General features: G+C 45.4%; 1 protein-coding gene across 3 annotated transcripts in view; it reads left to right on the top strand.

The window, feature by feature from the left end:
- CACNA2D4 (calcium voltage-gated channel auxiliary subunit alpha2delta 4) overlaps positions 1–14,685 on the top strand; it is a 208,767-nt gene that overhangs the window by 97,897 nt on the left and 96,185 nt on the right. For all 3 annotated transcript variants that reach the window (XM_077340036.1, XM_077340034.1, XM_077340035.1), the window contains one exon: positions 2,735–2,812. In XM_077340036.1, coding sequence (XP_077196151.1) covers positions 2,735–2,812 — 78 coding nt within the window. The remainder of the gene's footprint in view (positions 1–2,734; positions 2,813–14,685) is intronic.

The following is a 14,685-nucleotide window of genomic DNA, read 5'->3' as shown; positions in this document are numbered from 1 at the left end:
AATCAGACAAAAACACCATGGGAAGTAGGGCTACCGCAAACCACTTTGGACTCACCTAAAACTCTTGTGTGTCTTTACTTGGAGACAAAGGTAGGCTTACATTGGATCTTGAGAAGAGACAATCTAGTCTATGGCCAGGAGCAGTAGAATTATGTGCTTCTTATTAAATAGTTGCAAAAGAAATATGAATTAGGCCCCTTATCTGATAAGCAAATGGCAAACCCTTGTTTCCTTAGGGTTCGTGCTGTATTTGTACGTGTAGCTCTGCGGGAATATGCAAGTCACACAGCATCCTGCTGGAGGGTTTTGGTGTCCTTTGCCTGTCCCCAGAATTGCACACAGAAGTGAGAGAGGATTTTGAATGCCACAAGGCTAATGGCTGAGGCATATGAATATCATCCAGAGGGAGAGTCCTTGGACTGAACAAGAGTTCCCCTAGGTCTCTGCAATGCCTTTCCACAAATCAACTTAATTTTGTTTTGTTTTTTTTTTTTTAAAAAAAGTCCAAAACAGATCTGCAAAAGACCTTAGGCTAAAACTGAAAGAAGTTGCAAAGTCATGTTCAGGACATATTTGGGCAGTGACAAGTGCTGGAACTGTTGGGGAAGAGAGAGGAAAACCCTTATGTTGAGGCAGAACATTCAGCAAAGCTAGAATGGATTTTTTTTTTAATTAGAGCTCAAATGTGATCAGAAATCCTGACCTTCAGAATGTCCTGTGGCCACAGTTAATGGAGCAATCGTAGAGGGTGATAAAATAGAAACCGTTCTAGCTTATACTTGGTTTTTGGAAGGTGTACATGGTGGAGGCCTCTGAACTGGAGAGCCGGATTTGATTCCCTACTCCTCCACATGAAGCTAACTGGGTGACCTTGGACTCATCACGGAACTGTTTTCACAAAGCAGTTCTGTTATAGCTTTCTCAGCCCCATCTACTTCACAGAGTGTCTGTTAGGGGCAGAGGAAAGGAAAGTGATTATAAGCCGCTTTGAGACTCCTTCAGGTAGTGAAAAGCAGGGTATAAAAACCATTTCTTCTTCTTCTCTTATGGCTAATTCTCCGAAACAGCAGGTGAAGAGATAAGCATGTATCACATCAGAATGTGGGTGGTGGTAGGACATATGATAGAATGCTTTTCATAGGAAATTAGTATGATTAGGGAAGAGGGTTCAAGGGCAGCTTTCTCCCTGGCATGCTAGCTTTCTATATGGCAGGAGTTATCTTCAGTAGATCAGTGGTCCCCAACCTTTCTGAGGCTGGGGACCGGTAGGGCATCGGGCCGCGCCCGTGTGGGCCACGCCCACGCATCGGGCCGCGCCCACGGGCCGCACATGTGTGATGCACAGCCCGGCCCTGATTCCCTCTCTTCACCCTCCCGCAGTAAGAAGCTTCCCGGGCCGCAAGCTTGCGGCCTGGGAAGTTTTTTACTGCGGGGGGGGGGGCAGGGAGAGGGAGCCATGGCCCAGCGCCATGGCCTTCGCGGCCCGACACCGGACCGCGGCCTGCAGGTTGGAGACCACTGCAGTAGATTATAGAATCCAGTTCAGCCCCTTCATGCTGTAAATCCGAAGCTAGAACATCCCCAAGAAATTGCTGTTCACCCTTGTGGAACCACTTCCATTGTTGAATTGCTAGAAATTTTCTCCTATTATCCAAATGACTTCTACGATCCTGTTATGAAAGTTTAGTCAGGTGAGTTCCTGTCTGACAACAAAAGTGATACAAAACACAGCTGAACAGAAGAAGAGTTGGTTCTTATATGCCGCTTTTCTCTACCCAAAGGGGTCTCAAAGCGGTTTACAATCTTCTTCCCTTTCCTCTCCCCACAACAGACACCCTGTGAGGGAAGTGGGGTTGAGAGAGCCCTGATATTACTGAAGAAAAAGATTTGGTTCTTGTATACTGCTTTTCTCTACCCAAAGGAGTCTTAAAGCGGCTTACAGTCGCCTTCCCTTTCCTCTCCCTGCAACAGACACTCAGTGAGGTGGGTAAGGCTGATAGATCCCCGATATCACTGCTCAATTAGAATAGTTTTATCAGTCCCATGGCGAGCCCAAGGTCACCCAACTGGCTGCATGTGGGGGAGCGTGGAATCAAACCTGGCTCGCCAGATTAGAAGTCCGCACTCCTAACTACTACACCAAACTGGTTTATGTCTGCTCACTGATGGGTTTGTGATACAAGTCAGTAGGGTGACAATTCTGAGGTCTTCTTTCTTGTGCTACAGAAGACTGGGATACAGTCTCTGATACTTGGGGACAGTCAGTCGATGGAAATAAGATGGAAGGGCAAGAGAGACCCAATACCAAGAATCAGTGTAGAGTGTAGAGCCTGTGAGCCATGCCAAGAGCCAGTGGATAGATGCCTCCTGTGCTCTAGCTAAGGATAGTCTGCTAGCCTGTGGCCCAAGAGATAAGAGAAATGGAAGGAACAGCCCTAAAGAAGAAAGTTATATAATAGATTGAACTGCTAGTGCAAAAAATAAGGATCTGAATGTAAAAGAAAAAGAAAACTACAAGTATCCCCAGAAAACAGGACTTTACAATCAGAGTGAAAAGGCAGCTTGAAAGCTCAGCATCCCATTGATCCCAAGCCCAGTTTCCAGAACAAAAACGTGAAAAGGTCGATCAATAGAGGTGAAGAACCAAGCTGTGATCCAGCATTGATAATGCTCTCTTTGGTACCCAGCCTGCTCTGTCCCCAGGTACTGAATTTGTGCTTTTATGTCTTGACAGATGGAAGTCCACCTGAGGTGGTAACAGTAAGCACCTCTGTGAGTGTGACTGTGGGTGGGAAGACCGGAATCGCAGCAGGTAGGAGCATGTTTCAATACAATCAAGGTATAATGCTGGACAACATTTTAGATCTGCTTTGATGGTGAAATGATCTTTCTTGGAAATGTGTAGCGTTCCCAGTGCACCACAGGAAAAAGCTTCAGATATATACTGTGCTAAGCCATCATGGAAGAGCCTCTTGTGGCTCAGGGTGGTAAGGCAGCCGACATGCTGTCTGAAGCTCTGACCATGAGGCTGGGAGTTCGATCCCAGCAGCCGGCTCAAGGTTTGCTCAGCCTTCCATCCTTCCGAGGTTGGTAAAATGAGTACCCAGCTTGCTTGCTGGGGGGTAAATGGTAATGACTGGGGAAGGGAATGGCAAACCACCCCGTATTGAGTCTGCCATGAAAATGTTAGAGGGCGTCACCCCAAGGGTCAGACATGACTTGGTGCTTGCACAGGGGATACCTTTACCTTTAAGCCATCATGAAGATTCAGTTTCATGTTCATGTTGGGTAAACGTGTGCTCAGTTTTGCATCTGTTTTATAGCACATTCTCCTTTTTGCTCATTTTAATCTGAGACCATGAAGTTTCCAAATGCTCCCTAATGAAACCATGCCCAAGAGAATCTCCAATGTCTTGTCTCAAAGGCTGATAAAGCTTCAAAAGCCTCCACTGTTTACTTTTTCAATGAAATGCTCCACCTCAGAAGGGCAATTTTCAGTGTAAAAATCCCCAAATGTCAGTTCAGAGATGAGTTAGGACCTTTAACGTCTCTCAATCGGTGTTTGAACACAGTATTTTATCGCAGGTCAAGAAACATACATTTAGTGTGATTTAGGCATTTTCCATGCTTTGTGTTTTCAACTTACTTCTGCAAAAGTCCAGGGTTCGATAAGCGTAGCTCAGTGGCTGGCAGTTGATTGGCAGGCCAGTCCACATCAAGAAAGGAGAGGATGAAAAGGCGGGGATTTCAAGACAGGCGGGTTGAGAGCTGGGAATCCAAGTGGAACCAGAGTCTAGAGGAAGGTAGGCTCAAAAGACAGAACAGAAGGCTCAGAAGGGAGTTGAATGCTGAGGGGGTAGCAGGCATCCAAACTGGACATATACAAGCTAGTGATGGCCATATAGCTTGGTGTAGTGGTTAGGAGTGCGGACATCTAATTTGGCGAGCCGGGTTTGATTCCCCATTCCCCCACATGCAGCCAACCGGGTGACCTTGGACTCGTCACAGTCATGTTAGGGCTGTTCTCACAGAGCTGTTCTTTCAGAGCTCTCTCAGCCTCACCTACCCCACAGGGTGTCTGTTGTGGGGAGAGGAAAGGGAAAGCAATTGTAAGCCACTCTACCAGACTCCTTCTGGTGGAGAAAAGCGGCATATAAGAACCAACTCTTCTTCTGTTTGTGTTTTTATAACATCTGAAACTGCTCTTGGAAATTTAGAGATGAAGGAGGAAGCAGCTAAGGGGGTAAAAAGAGACTTCCGGTCACATCTTTTGCCTAACGGAGGACTATGTATGTAGAGGAATGGAAAACCCACAGATGTTAACAGTGTTCAAAAAGGCACAGAATGTTGAAGTTTTCTCTACTGGCACAAAATAACCAGTCAAATATTTGCTTTTTGGCTCAGGAAACAAAAGTTTCTCTGTTGCTTCCCTGTGTACCTTTGAATAGTGTTTCCCAGAGTATCACATCTGTGGCCTTTTCCGGTGGAAAATACTTGAGGGAAGCTTTTACGACCGCAGCATATGCATACCTTTCCAAGTGAATTAGGAATCCCTGTTAGCTACTAGGATGTGCCTAATAGCTTTTGATCACTGTGCAAATGTTAGCTAAGATATAATTATTAATTATAATTTAATTGAGGCTATTTTGTCTCCAGAGGCATAAGCCTAGAGCTTTCTGCTTGCAAAATCAGCTCTCTACATAGAACAAAATTGTGCAATATGAGAAGTTTCTAAGAAAGAGAGCCAGTTTGGTGTAGTGGTTAGGAGTGTGGACATCTAATCTGGCAAGCAGGGTTTGGTTCTGCACTCCCGCACATGCAGCCAGCTGGGTGGCCTTGGGCTGATAAAGCTGTTCTGACCAAGCAGTAATATCAGGGCTCTCTCAGCCTCACCTGCCTCACAGGGTGTCTGTCGTGGGGAGAGGAAAGGGAAGGCGAATGTAAGCCATTTTGAGACTCCTTCGGGGAGAGAAAAGCGGCATATAAGAACCAACTCTTCTTCTTCTACTACTGATCTTGCTTCCAGTAGTGTTACTGGCTGTTCAGCATTGTTGTTCTGTGGCGTCCCACATGGGATGGTGCATGCATGCTGGCCAGCAACCTGGAGATTTCTAGCTTGCCTAGTAATGGAGCAGGTAGGGGCACTCCCAATCAGAGTTATTTGGGCCATTTCCCCGGCCATGATTTCCAGGGTGGGGCCTCACTCCCTCCATCCATCCCTCAGTTCTCTCTTTGCTGCCACCTTGAGAAGAATGTAGGTCCTATTTTTTCATTCATTCATTCATAAGAGAGAGAGAGAGAGCGAAGGATGTCTTTATTCAATGATCCTCATGCTCTACAAAGATGACTTGTACGAATGAGCACTCCATCTGTCTTTTGTGCCTCGGGAAAAACCACAATGTAGCGGTATGTAAGATCTGCCAGCAATTTACCCCCAAGGCCCGTGGGGACCATGTCTCTCTCCTTAAGGTTGCCTTATGGGAGAAAGCTTTTATCTTCCTCTGTCAACCCAGCAGCTAAAACATCTGCCCCAGTAGAACACCTGTCTGTTCCCTGGCCTCCATTGGTGATTTCAGTCCAATTGGTTCCAAGGTTGGATCAGAACTGTAGACATTCCAGGATGCCAGAACAGACTCCAGCCCTGTCCTCCTCAGAACCACTGCCAAAGAAACACAGATAAACTTCTAAACAGGTCTGACTTTCTTGGAATTGAAAGGAGCAGCTTTAAAGGGACAGAAAGAATTGACTCCAAAGACTATTATTGAAGTCATACTGCCCCACGCACCCATTCTTCTACTGGCCACTCCCTAGCATGCTCCATTGGTATGTGACCTTGGCCACTCAAGGCAACGCCCCTTTGGAACTCATCACTATGTCTCCTGTCTTCTTTTAAAGTCCATTGAGCAGCAGTCTCTGCTTTTCATTCTCCAGTAGAATGGCCATCTCATGAAGCTTCAAAGAGTCTTAACAATCTGTAACCTCAAGGGTCTTAACCATCTGTAACCTCCTAAAACATCCATTGTGCCTCAGTGGCCCCTGTCCCTAGTTCTAATTTAACACAGCCTCCCTTTGAGCTTGTAGCCACATTCCCCCTTGACAACCTTTCCTTAAAGTTGTCCTTCCCAACGGCTGTTACCCTCTGCCTGCACAGAGGCAACTAGATGGACAACCATTACAAGTGAGTGCGACACTTTTTTCTCTCAAGCGAGTCCATAACTAGGGGGTTTATTTTTGATTGGGGGGAGATTGCTGTAGTTACATCACAGCTGCTAACAGATTTACAATCCCAGGGAGACTGCTGGAATCTGTGCGGGAGTGCTGCTGTCTCCCCAGCCGGTGTGTAAAACATCTCTCTTATTGCGTGACCTTCTCTTCAAGTGAGTCATTTACTGGACACCTGATCATCATTCCAAGCATGAACAAACTCCAGGCTTGTGTGTCTGTTTTAAAGAGTTGCTCTTGGTTGTGGCTGCACTTGAAATCAGGATTGGCATGTCGTAGCCTGAAAATTCAAAGGCCATCACAGATCGCCTTGTCTGCCGCCATTATAGTGGGCTTCTGGAGATCAGGACATTGTGCTTTCCCGTTTCCCAAACCCAGCCACCTCTCATTTGCATTGTCGCTCCTGTGTTTATTGCACACTAAAATTATTATTATTGTTGTTTATTGTTGTTGTTGTTGTTGTTGTTATTATTATTATTTAGATTTATTACCCACCACTCTCGGCAAGCCAGCTCATGGCGGGTTACAGAATAAAACAATACAAACAAATAATATACAACTACCAGAAAGCGGCAGAAACAGGACCCCCCACCTACCCCCCACTGGGAGCCAGCTGACCACTGCAGATGACACCTGGTGGAATACTCCTTCTTTTTTTGGGGGGGGGGGGAAATAGATCTTCTCTTTGCCCTGGCCTCAACCATAGACCTGGTGGAAGAGCTCCATTTTGCAGGCCGTGCAGGAAGCCGGAACTGAGTTAACCGTCAGTGCCATAAGCTATGTGTGTGCAGCAGAGCGCCTGACTTTTCACCCATAGATACAAGCCCTACACAACCCTTGACGAGATAATTTTGAACTCAAGAAAGGTTCAGCAGTAATTTGTGTCATAGCATAAGGAGGGGAGAGGAATAGAATCTTTGAATTGGAAGTCAAAGGACCTCCTCTCTATACACAGAAGCCTTTGTGAAGGCACTATGCACATTCCGCATTTGGGTACCTGAGCAAACAATGGACTATTCCCCCTTTAAGAAGTTAGTTGCAACCACTTCCTCCCACTTTCTTTTGCATTGGACTGTTGGGAGCCATTGGTGCCAGCACAGCCTGTGCAGGGCAGTTACATGATAACACAGCTGAACTCCAGCAAAGCCCAGATGTACAACAGCTGGCCTTCTGGCTTCCACAGTTTCTAAAGACCAAGCCGTATGAAGATAGGTTGAGGGACTTGGGAATGTTCAGCCTGGTGAAAAGGAGGTTGAGAGGGGACATGATAGCCCTCTTTAAGTATCTGAAAGGTTGTCACTTGGAGGAGGGCAGGATGCTGTTTCCGTTGGCTGCAGAGGGAAGGATGCGCAGTAATGGCTTTAAACTTCAAGTACAACGATATAGGCTAGATATCAGGAAAAAAATTTCACAGTCAAGAGTAGTTCAGCAGTGGAATAGGCTGCCTAAGGAGGTGGTGAGCTCTCCCTCACTGGCAGTCTTCAAGCAAAGGTTGGATACACACTTTTCTTGGATGCTTTAGGATGCTTTGGGCTGATCCTGCATTGAGCAGGGGGTCGGACTAGATGGCCTGTATGGCCCCTTCCAACTCTATGATTCTATTTAATTTTCTGCTGCTGAAAAGGAGGAGAGGTTGTCGGTTGCCGTGCTCCTTCCAGTGTGAACATTCTTTAAATCCTCTTTGCCATCGCAAATCAAACCAGAGAGTCTCGTTTTGCCGAAACAAGTAAACGCTCAATTTCGAGCATTCCAGATGGGCATACATGCCAGTATGTAGCGGCAGAATAAAACGTAACTCCAACATCACCTTAGAGATTAACAGAATTTATATCGCCATAAGCTTTTCTGAGTCAGAGCAGACTTCATCAGATGCATGAAGTGCACATCCATTAGGCTGATTCATTTATTTTGGCAACAAAAGAAAAATGGGGGGGGGGGTATAAAAAGAGGATGCTTTAAAGCAAGTCCCAATCCAAAGACTAATGTGAGTCAATTACTCTGAGTGAATTGATGACTCCCGTGACTGTATCTTCTTTTCAACTGACCCCCCTCCCCACACTCCGGTAACATCTCTCCTTCCTTGTAGTCTGCATCTTTGAGTATTAATATGCCTGCCAAATATACTTGATATATCTGCAATGAAATCAGATTCTGTATGTGTGCTGGGATACATTCTGTTCACTTCTTAAGTGCCATTGGACTTCTGTTTTCTGTTTGAACCACTATGCCTTTCCCCAGTGCTTTTGTTGAGCCACCTAGGCAGGGACTCCGGGACGGAGCAGCGTGGCAATTTTGCTGGAAGCGAGTCGTGGGATTTCCCTCATTGATACTTGTGGGGCATTTCCAGGGGAAATCCACGTGTCTCCAGTCCCTTGGCTGGAAGCCTATTTCCAATCTGGGGCTCCAGCCCAGGAGCTGGTTTCCTCTCTCGTGCAGCTGATACTGTCAAGCCTGGGGTTATCCATCCATCACCATCCTGTACTTTTGCCGTTGAGCTTGAAGGGAACGAAGCCCTTGACTCTGGTCCAGAATACGGCACGACATTTTGAGATGGGTGCCCACAGAGCTTGCCATGTTCCCCTGGCTCCCAAATTTATTTGATAGCGTTTTTTTTTTAATTCTGAGCGGAATTAGAGCAAGTGAGGGGGGTTGCTATGGCAACTGTTTCCTTGTGCCTTTAGCCTGACTCATTTCAGACAATTACTCTCACGCTCCAGGATTCACAGATGTGATAGAGGAAGAGTCATGTGCTGGGCTTTCGAGTTTTCACTTTTAATTTCCTCTTTCCTTTCACTGGTATTAACTCCTGCGTGGCCCCGACCCTGTCAAAACAGATACGTGCATGCATCTCTGCTAAGCAAGGAGTGGATTAATAAGTGTGAATGAGCAGGGTGAGAATCTACACATGGTGAGCACCAACATACTGGGCCCCTGAGATGTTTGAGCATTTAGGTCTGGATATGGGTGCCAATCTTCAACCTTAGTATTAGCGCTGGTTCTATAGATAATGCATTTGTGTATGACTTGTTCCTGTGCATGGAAGTGATGCATGTGTTACAAAAGAGTGCATGTGTGTGGATGGGAATGAGGTTGTGTTTTGAGTGCATGTGTGTGCACTCAAATTGCTTCCAAGCCACAGGATGGGGAAATTTTTGTCGACTGGTGATTTTTGGTCTAAAAGCTTTCTGAGGTATGAAATGATCTGAGTGTGTGATGCTGAAGCAATAGAAGGGGGAACGTCTGTAATCTGGTCAGGAGAACACTGGAACCCCATGTAATATAAAAATAATATGATAACTAAATATTTTAAAAGGATGTCTGATATAGCTTGGTATAGCAGTTAAGTGCGGCAGTCTCAAATCTGGGTTTCATTCCCCACTCCTCCACCTGCAGCCAGTTGGGCGACCTCGGGCTAGTCACAGTACTGTTAGATCTGTTCTTACAGAGCAATTCTGTCAGAGCTCTGTCAGCCTCACCTACCTCGCAAGGTGTCTGTTGTGGGGAGAGGAAAGGTAGTGAAAAGCCGGGTATTCAAAAGCCAACTCTTCTTTTTCTTCATACATAAGCTGAGATCACAAGCCTGTTTTTATTTTGCATGCAGAGACGGTTCTTTGCAGCAGAGTGTGTTTCCTATGTGCCTAGATGCTTTCAGCTCACTGAAAGACCCTAGTTCCCATGCGTAGAAATGCCTAGTGACAGAGGAATGTGCTGTTCTAGGGACAGGAAAAGAGCACAGTGCAAGTGGGAATGAGGCTTAGGATCTGAGCCATAATCTTGTTATGATTGTGAGCATCTGACTATTAAAATGTCCTGTGGCTTTATTTGCAAGGTTGAATGCATAGGGATCTGTGTCAAGGGTGTGAGAGAATCCAAGATCAAATGAATCCCTGGCTTATGGGATGTTTTGATGAGACTGGTGGGTGTGTTGCTGAAGAAAAATTAGAACCATTAGTTCTCCAGAATACAAAGGGCAAAAAGGGAAGTCATATCCTGCGCTCAGAATCCATATTGTTTTGTGCATTGAGGCCTGAGTGGCACTGTGGGGCCCATACATCATGGGAAAGATTATTTGCTTGGTGACAAAATACTGCAGATGGACACTGATTAGAATGGTGAGTCACAGAAATAGAGATTGTATGTTCTGAGATGGTTGTCTGAAGACTGCATAGTTTTGCACATATGTTTGAGCTGAAAGAAGAAGAAGATCATAGAGTCATAGACAGAGAAGGGGCCATCTAGTAGTACAACCCCCTGCACAATGCATCATCAACCCAAAGCATCCATGATAAACATCTGTCCAACTGTTGCTTGAAGACTGCCAATGAAGGGGAGCTCACCACCTCCCTAGGCAGTCGATTCCACTGCTGAACTACTCTGCCTGTGAAAATGTTTTTGTGATATTTAGCCAATACCATTCTACGTATGGCTTAAGCCCATTGCTGTGGGTCCTATACTCTGCTGTCAACAGAAACTATTCCCTGCGTGTGGATATAAAAATGAAAGATAAGGTGCATTTAGTAGACCCGCAGATTTCTGTTCATTGTGGATGAAGCAGCACCATCATCAGTCACATCAACAAATGGAAGTTAGAAAGCAGGGCTGTGTTCATATCTTGTGGCAACTGTGCCTGAAAATACTGCTTGCACACACAATAGAAGCTGAAATCTCCTTTTTAAATACCTGCGCAATGTTACCCAATTTTTGGTGGTGTGGGAGTGGTGAATGATATGCCACGCCCTGCCAGCATTGAACAAAATGCAAATCACAAATCATGTAAATTAATGAGGTGCACTGGAGGAGATGCTACCAAGGCTTCTTTAAAAGTCCATCTGAAGTACTGAAAGAGGAGGAAAGCAATTCTTGCAATCAAAAGCTACAATGCTACCTGTACTTTAAACACAGGTACATTGTTGTTGTTATGTGCGAAGTCGTGTCCGACCCATCGCGACCCCATGGACAATGATCCTCCAGGCCTTCCTGTCCTCTACCATTCCCCGGAGTCCATTTAAGTTTGCACCTACTGCTTCAGTGACTCCATCCATCCACCTCATTCTCTGTCGTCCCCTTCTTCTTTTGCCCTCAATCTCTCCCAGCATTAGGCTCTTCTCCAGGGAGTCCTTCCTTCTCATGAGGTGGCCAAAATATTTGAGTTTCATCTTCAGGATCTGGCCTTCTAAAGAGCAGTCAGGGCTGATCTCCTCTAGGACTGACTGGTTTGTTCGCCTTGCAGTCCAAGGGACTCGCAAGAGTCTTCTCCAGCACCAGAGTTCAAAAGCCTCAATTCTTTGACGCTCGGCCTTCCTTATGGTCCAACTTTCGCAGCCATACATTGCAACTGGGAAGACCATAGCCTTGACTAAACGCACTTTTGTTGGCAGGGTGATGTCTCTGCTTTTTAGGATGCTGTCTAGATTTGCCATAGCTTTCCTCCCCAGGAGCAAGCGTCTTTTAATTTCTTTGCTGCAGTCCCCATCTGCAGTGATCTTGGAGCCCAGGAAAATAAAATCTGTCACTATCTCCATTTCTTCCCCTTCTATTTGCCAGGAATTGAGAGGGCCGGATGCCATGATCTTTGTTTTCTTGATGTTGAGTTTCAAGCCAACTTTGGCACTCTCCTCCTTCACCCGCATCAACAGGCTCTTTAGTTCCTCTTCACTTTCTGCCATTAGAGTGGTATCATCTGCATATCTGAGGTTGTTGATATTTCTCCCTGCAATCTTGATCCCAATTTGTGACTCCTCTAATCCCGCATTTCTCATGATGTGCTCTGCATACAAGTTAAATAGGCAAGGCGACAGTATACAGCCTTGCCGAACTCCTTTCTCAATTTTGAACCAGTCAGTGATTCCATGTTCAGTTCTCACTGTTGCTTCTTGACCTGCATATAAATTTCTCAAGAGACAAATAAGATGCTCTGGTATTCCCATCTCTTTAAGAACTTGCCACAATTTGTTGTGCTCCACACAATCAAAGGCTTTAGCATAGTCAATGAAGCAGAAGTAGACGTTCTTCTGGTACTCCCTAGCTTTCTCCATGATCCAGCGTATGTTGGCAATTTGATCTCTAGTTCCTCTGCCTCTTCGAAATCCTGCCTGTACTTCTGGAAGTTCTCGGTCCACATATTGCTGGAGCCTAGCTTGTAGGATTTTGAGCATAACTTTGCTAGCATGAGAAATTAGTGCGATGGTGCGGTAGTTTGAACATTCTTTGGCATTGCCCTTCTTTGGGATTGGAATGTAAACTGACCTTTTCCAATCCTGTGGCCATTGTTGAGTTTTCCAAATTTGCTGGCATATTGAGTGTAGCACTTTTACTGCATCGTCCTTTAAGATTTTGAATAGTTCAACTGGAATGCTGTCACTACCACTAGCTTTATTGTTGCTCAGACTTCCTAAGGCCCATTTGACTTCACATTCCAGGATGTCTGGCTCCAGGTCAGTAACTACCCCATTGTGGTCATCAGGGCTGTTAAGCTCGCTCTTGTATAGTTCTTCTGTATAATTTTGCCACCTTTGTTTGATCTCTTCTGCTTCTGTGAGGTCGCTACCATTTTGGTCCCTTATCATACCCATCTTTGCATGAAACGTTCTCTTCATATCTCCAATTTTCTTGAAAAGATCTCTGGTCCTCCCCATTCTATTGTTTTCTTCTATTTGTTTGCACTGTTCATTTAAGAAGGCATTCTTATCTCTTCTAGCTTTTCTCTGGAATTCTGCATTCAATTGGGTGTATCTTTCTCTTTCTCCCTTGCCTTTCACTTCCCTTCTCTCCTTAGCTATTTGTAAAGCTTCCTCAGACAGCCATTTTGATTTCTTGCATTTCTTTTTCTTTGGGATGGTTTTAGTTGCTACCTCTTGTACAATGTTGCGAACCTCCGTCCATAGTTCTTCAGGCACTCTGTCTATCAGATCTAATTCCTTAAATCTATTTGTCACCTCCACTGTGTATTCGTCGGGGATATGATTTAGTTCATACCTGAGTGGCCTAGTGCTTTTCCCTACTTTCTTCAATTTAAGCCTAAATTTTGCAACAAGAAGCTCATGATCTGAACCACAATCAGCTCCTGGTCTTGTTTTTATTGACTGGATAGAACTTTTCCATCTTTGGCTGCAGAGCACATAGTCAATCTGATTTCTGTGTTGACCGTCTGGTGATGTCCATGTGTAGAGTCGTCTCCTGGGTTGCTGGAAAAGAGTGTTTGCTATGACCATTGTATTCTCTTGACAAAATTCTACCATCCTGTGCCCTGCTTCATTTTGTACTCCAAGGCCAAACTTGCCTGTTATCCCGGTTATCTTTTGGCTTCCTACTTTAGCATTCCAATCCCCCATGATGATAAGCACATCATTTTTGGGCGTTGCTTCTAGAAGGTGTTGTAGGGCTTCATAGAACTGATCAACTTCATCCTCTTCAGCAGCAGTGGTTGGGGCGTAGACCTGGATCACTGTGATGTTGAATGGTTTGCCTTGGATTCGAACTGAGATCATTCTGTCATTTTGGGGATTGTATCCCAAGACTGCTTTTCCTACTCTCTTATTGATTATGAATGCTACTCCATTTCTTCTGCGAGATTCTTGTCCACAGTAGTATACCTGATGGTCATCTGAATTAAATTCACCCATTCCTGTCCATTTTAGTTCACTGATTCCTAAAATGTCGATGTTCAGTCTTCTCATTTCTTGTTTAACCACGTCCAGCTTGCCTTGATTCATGGATCTGACGTTCCAGGTTCCTATGGAATAAAAATCTTTACAGCATCGGACTGTCTTTTCGCCACCAGTTACTTCCACAACTGAGCGTCCTTTCGGCTTTGGCCCAGCCGCTTCATTCATTCTGGCGCTACTCGTACTAGCCGTCTGCTCATCCCCAGTAGCATATTGGACACCTTCCGACCTGAGGGGCTCATCTTCCAGCGTCATATCGTTATGCCTATTGGAACTGTCCATAGAGTTTTCATGGCAAAGATACTGGAGTGGTTTGCCATTTCCTTCTCCAGTGGATCACCTTTTGTCAGAGCTCTCAGCTATGACCTGTCCGTCTTGGGTGGCCCTGCACGGCATAGCTCATAGCTTCACTGAACTACGCAAGCCCCCTTGCCACAACAAGGCAGCGATCCTTGAAGGGGGCACAGGTACATATAAAGAGTTAAATCACTAGTCCTAGCAGCCTGATGCTATCTGCTTCAGCTGGCAACAGCTCTCCAAGGGCTCCCATAAAGGACAGGTCTTTCCTGCTCCTGCTAATAAGATTCTTTTAATGTGAGGAGCTGAGAATTTAACCAGGGACCTGACACTCCCTAGAGAGCTGTAGCCAGTTGAAAGTATGACAATACCAGACAATGACAATACCAGAGTGCATACAATTCACACAATGGGAAGTCTGCTGGAAGCTCCAAAATTTTCAACCAGTTTCTGGCTCTGCGGAATCCATGATTCAGTGGTGTGTGTGTGTGTGTGTGTGTGT

Source organism: Paroedura picta, chromosome 5 (assembly GCF_049243985.1).
Source record: "Paroedura picta isolate Pp20150507F chromosome 5, Ppicta_v3.0, whole genome shotgun sequence".
NCBI lineage: Eukaryota > Metazoa > Chordata > Lepidosauria > Squamata > Gekkonidae > Paroedura > Paroedura picta.
The sequence above is the reverse complement of the archived record's forward strand: the minus strand, read 5'-3'. Positions and strand labels throughout refer to the sequence as shown.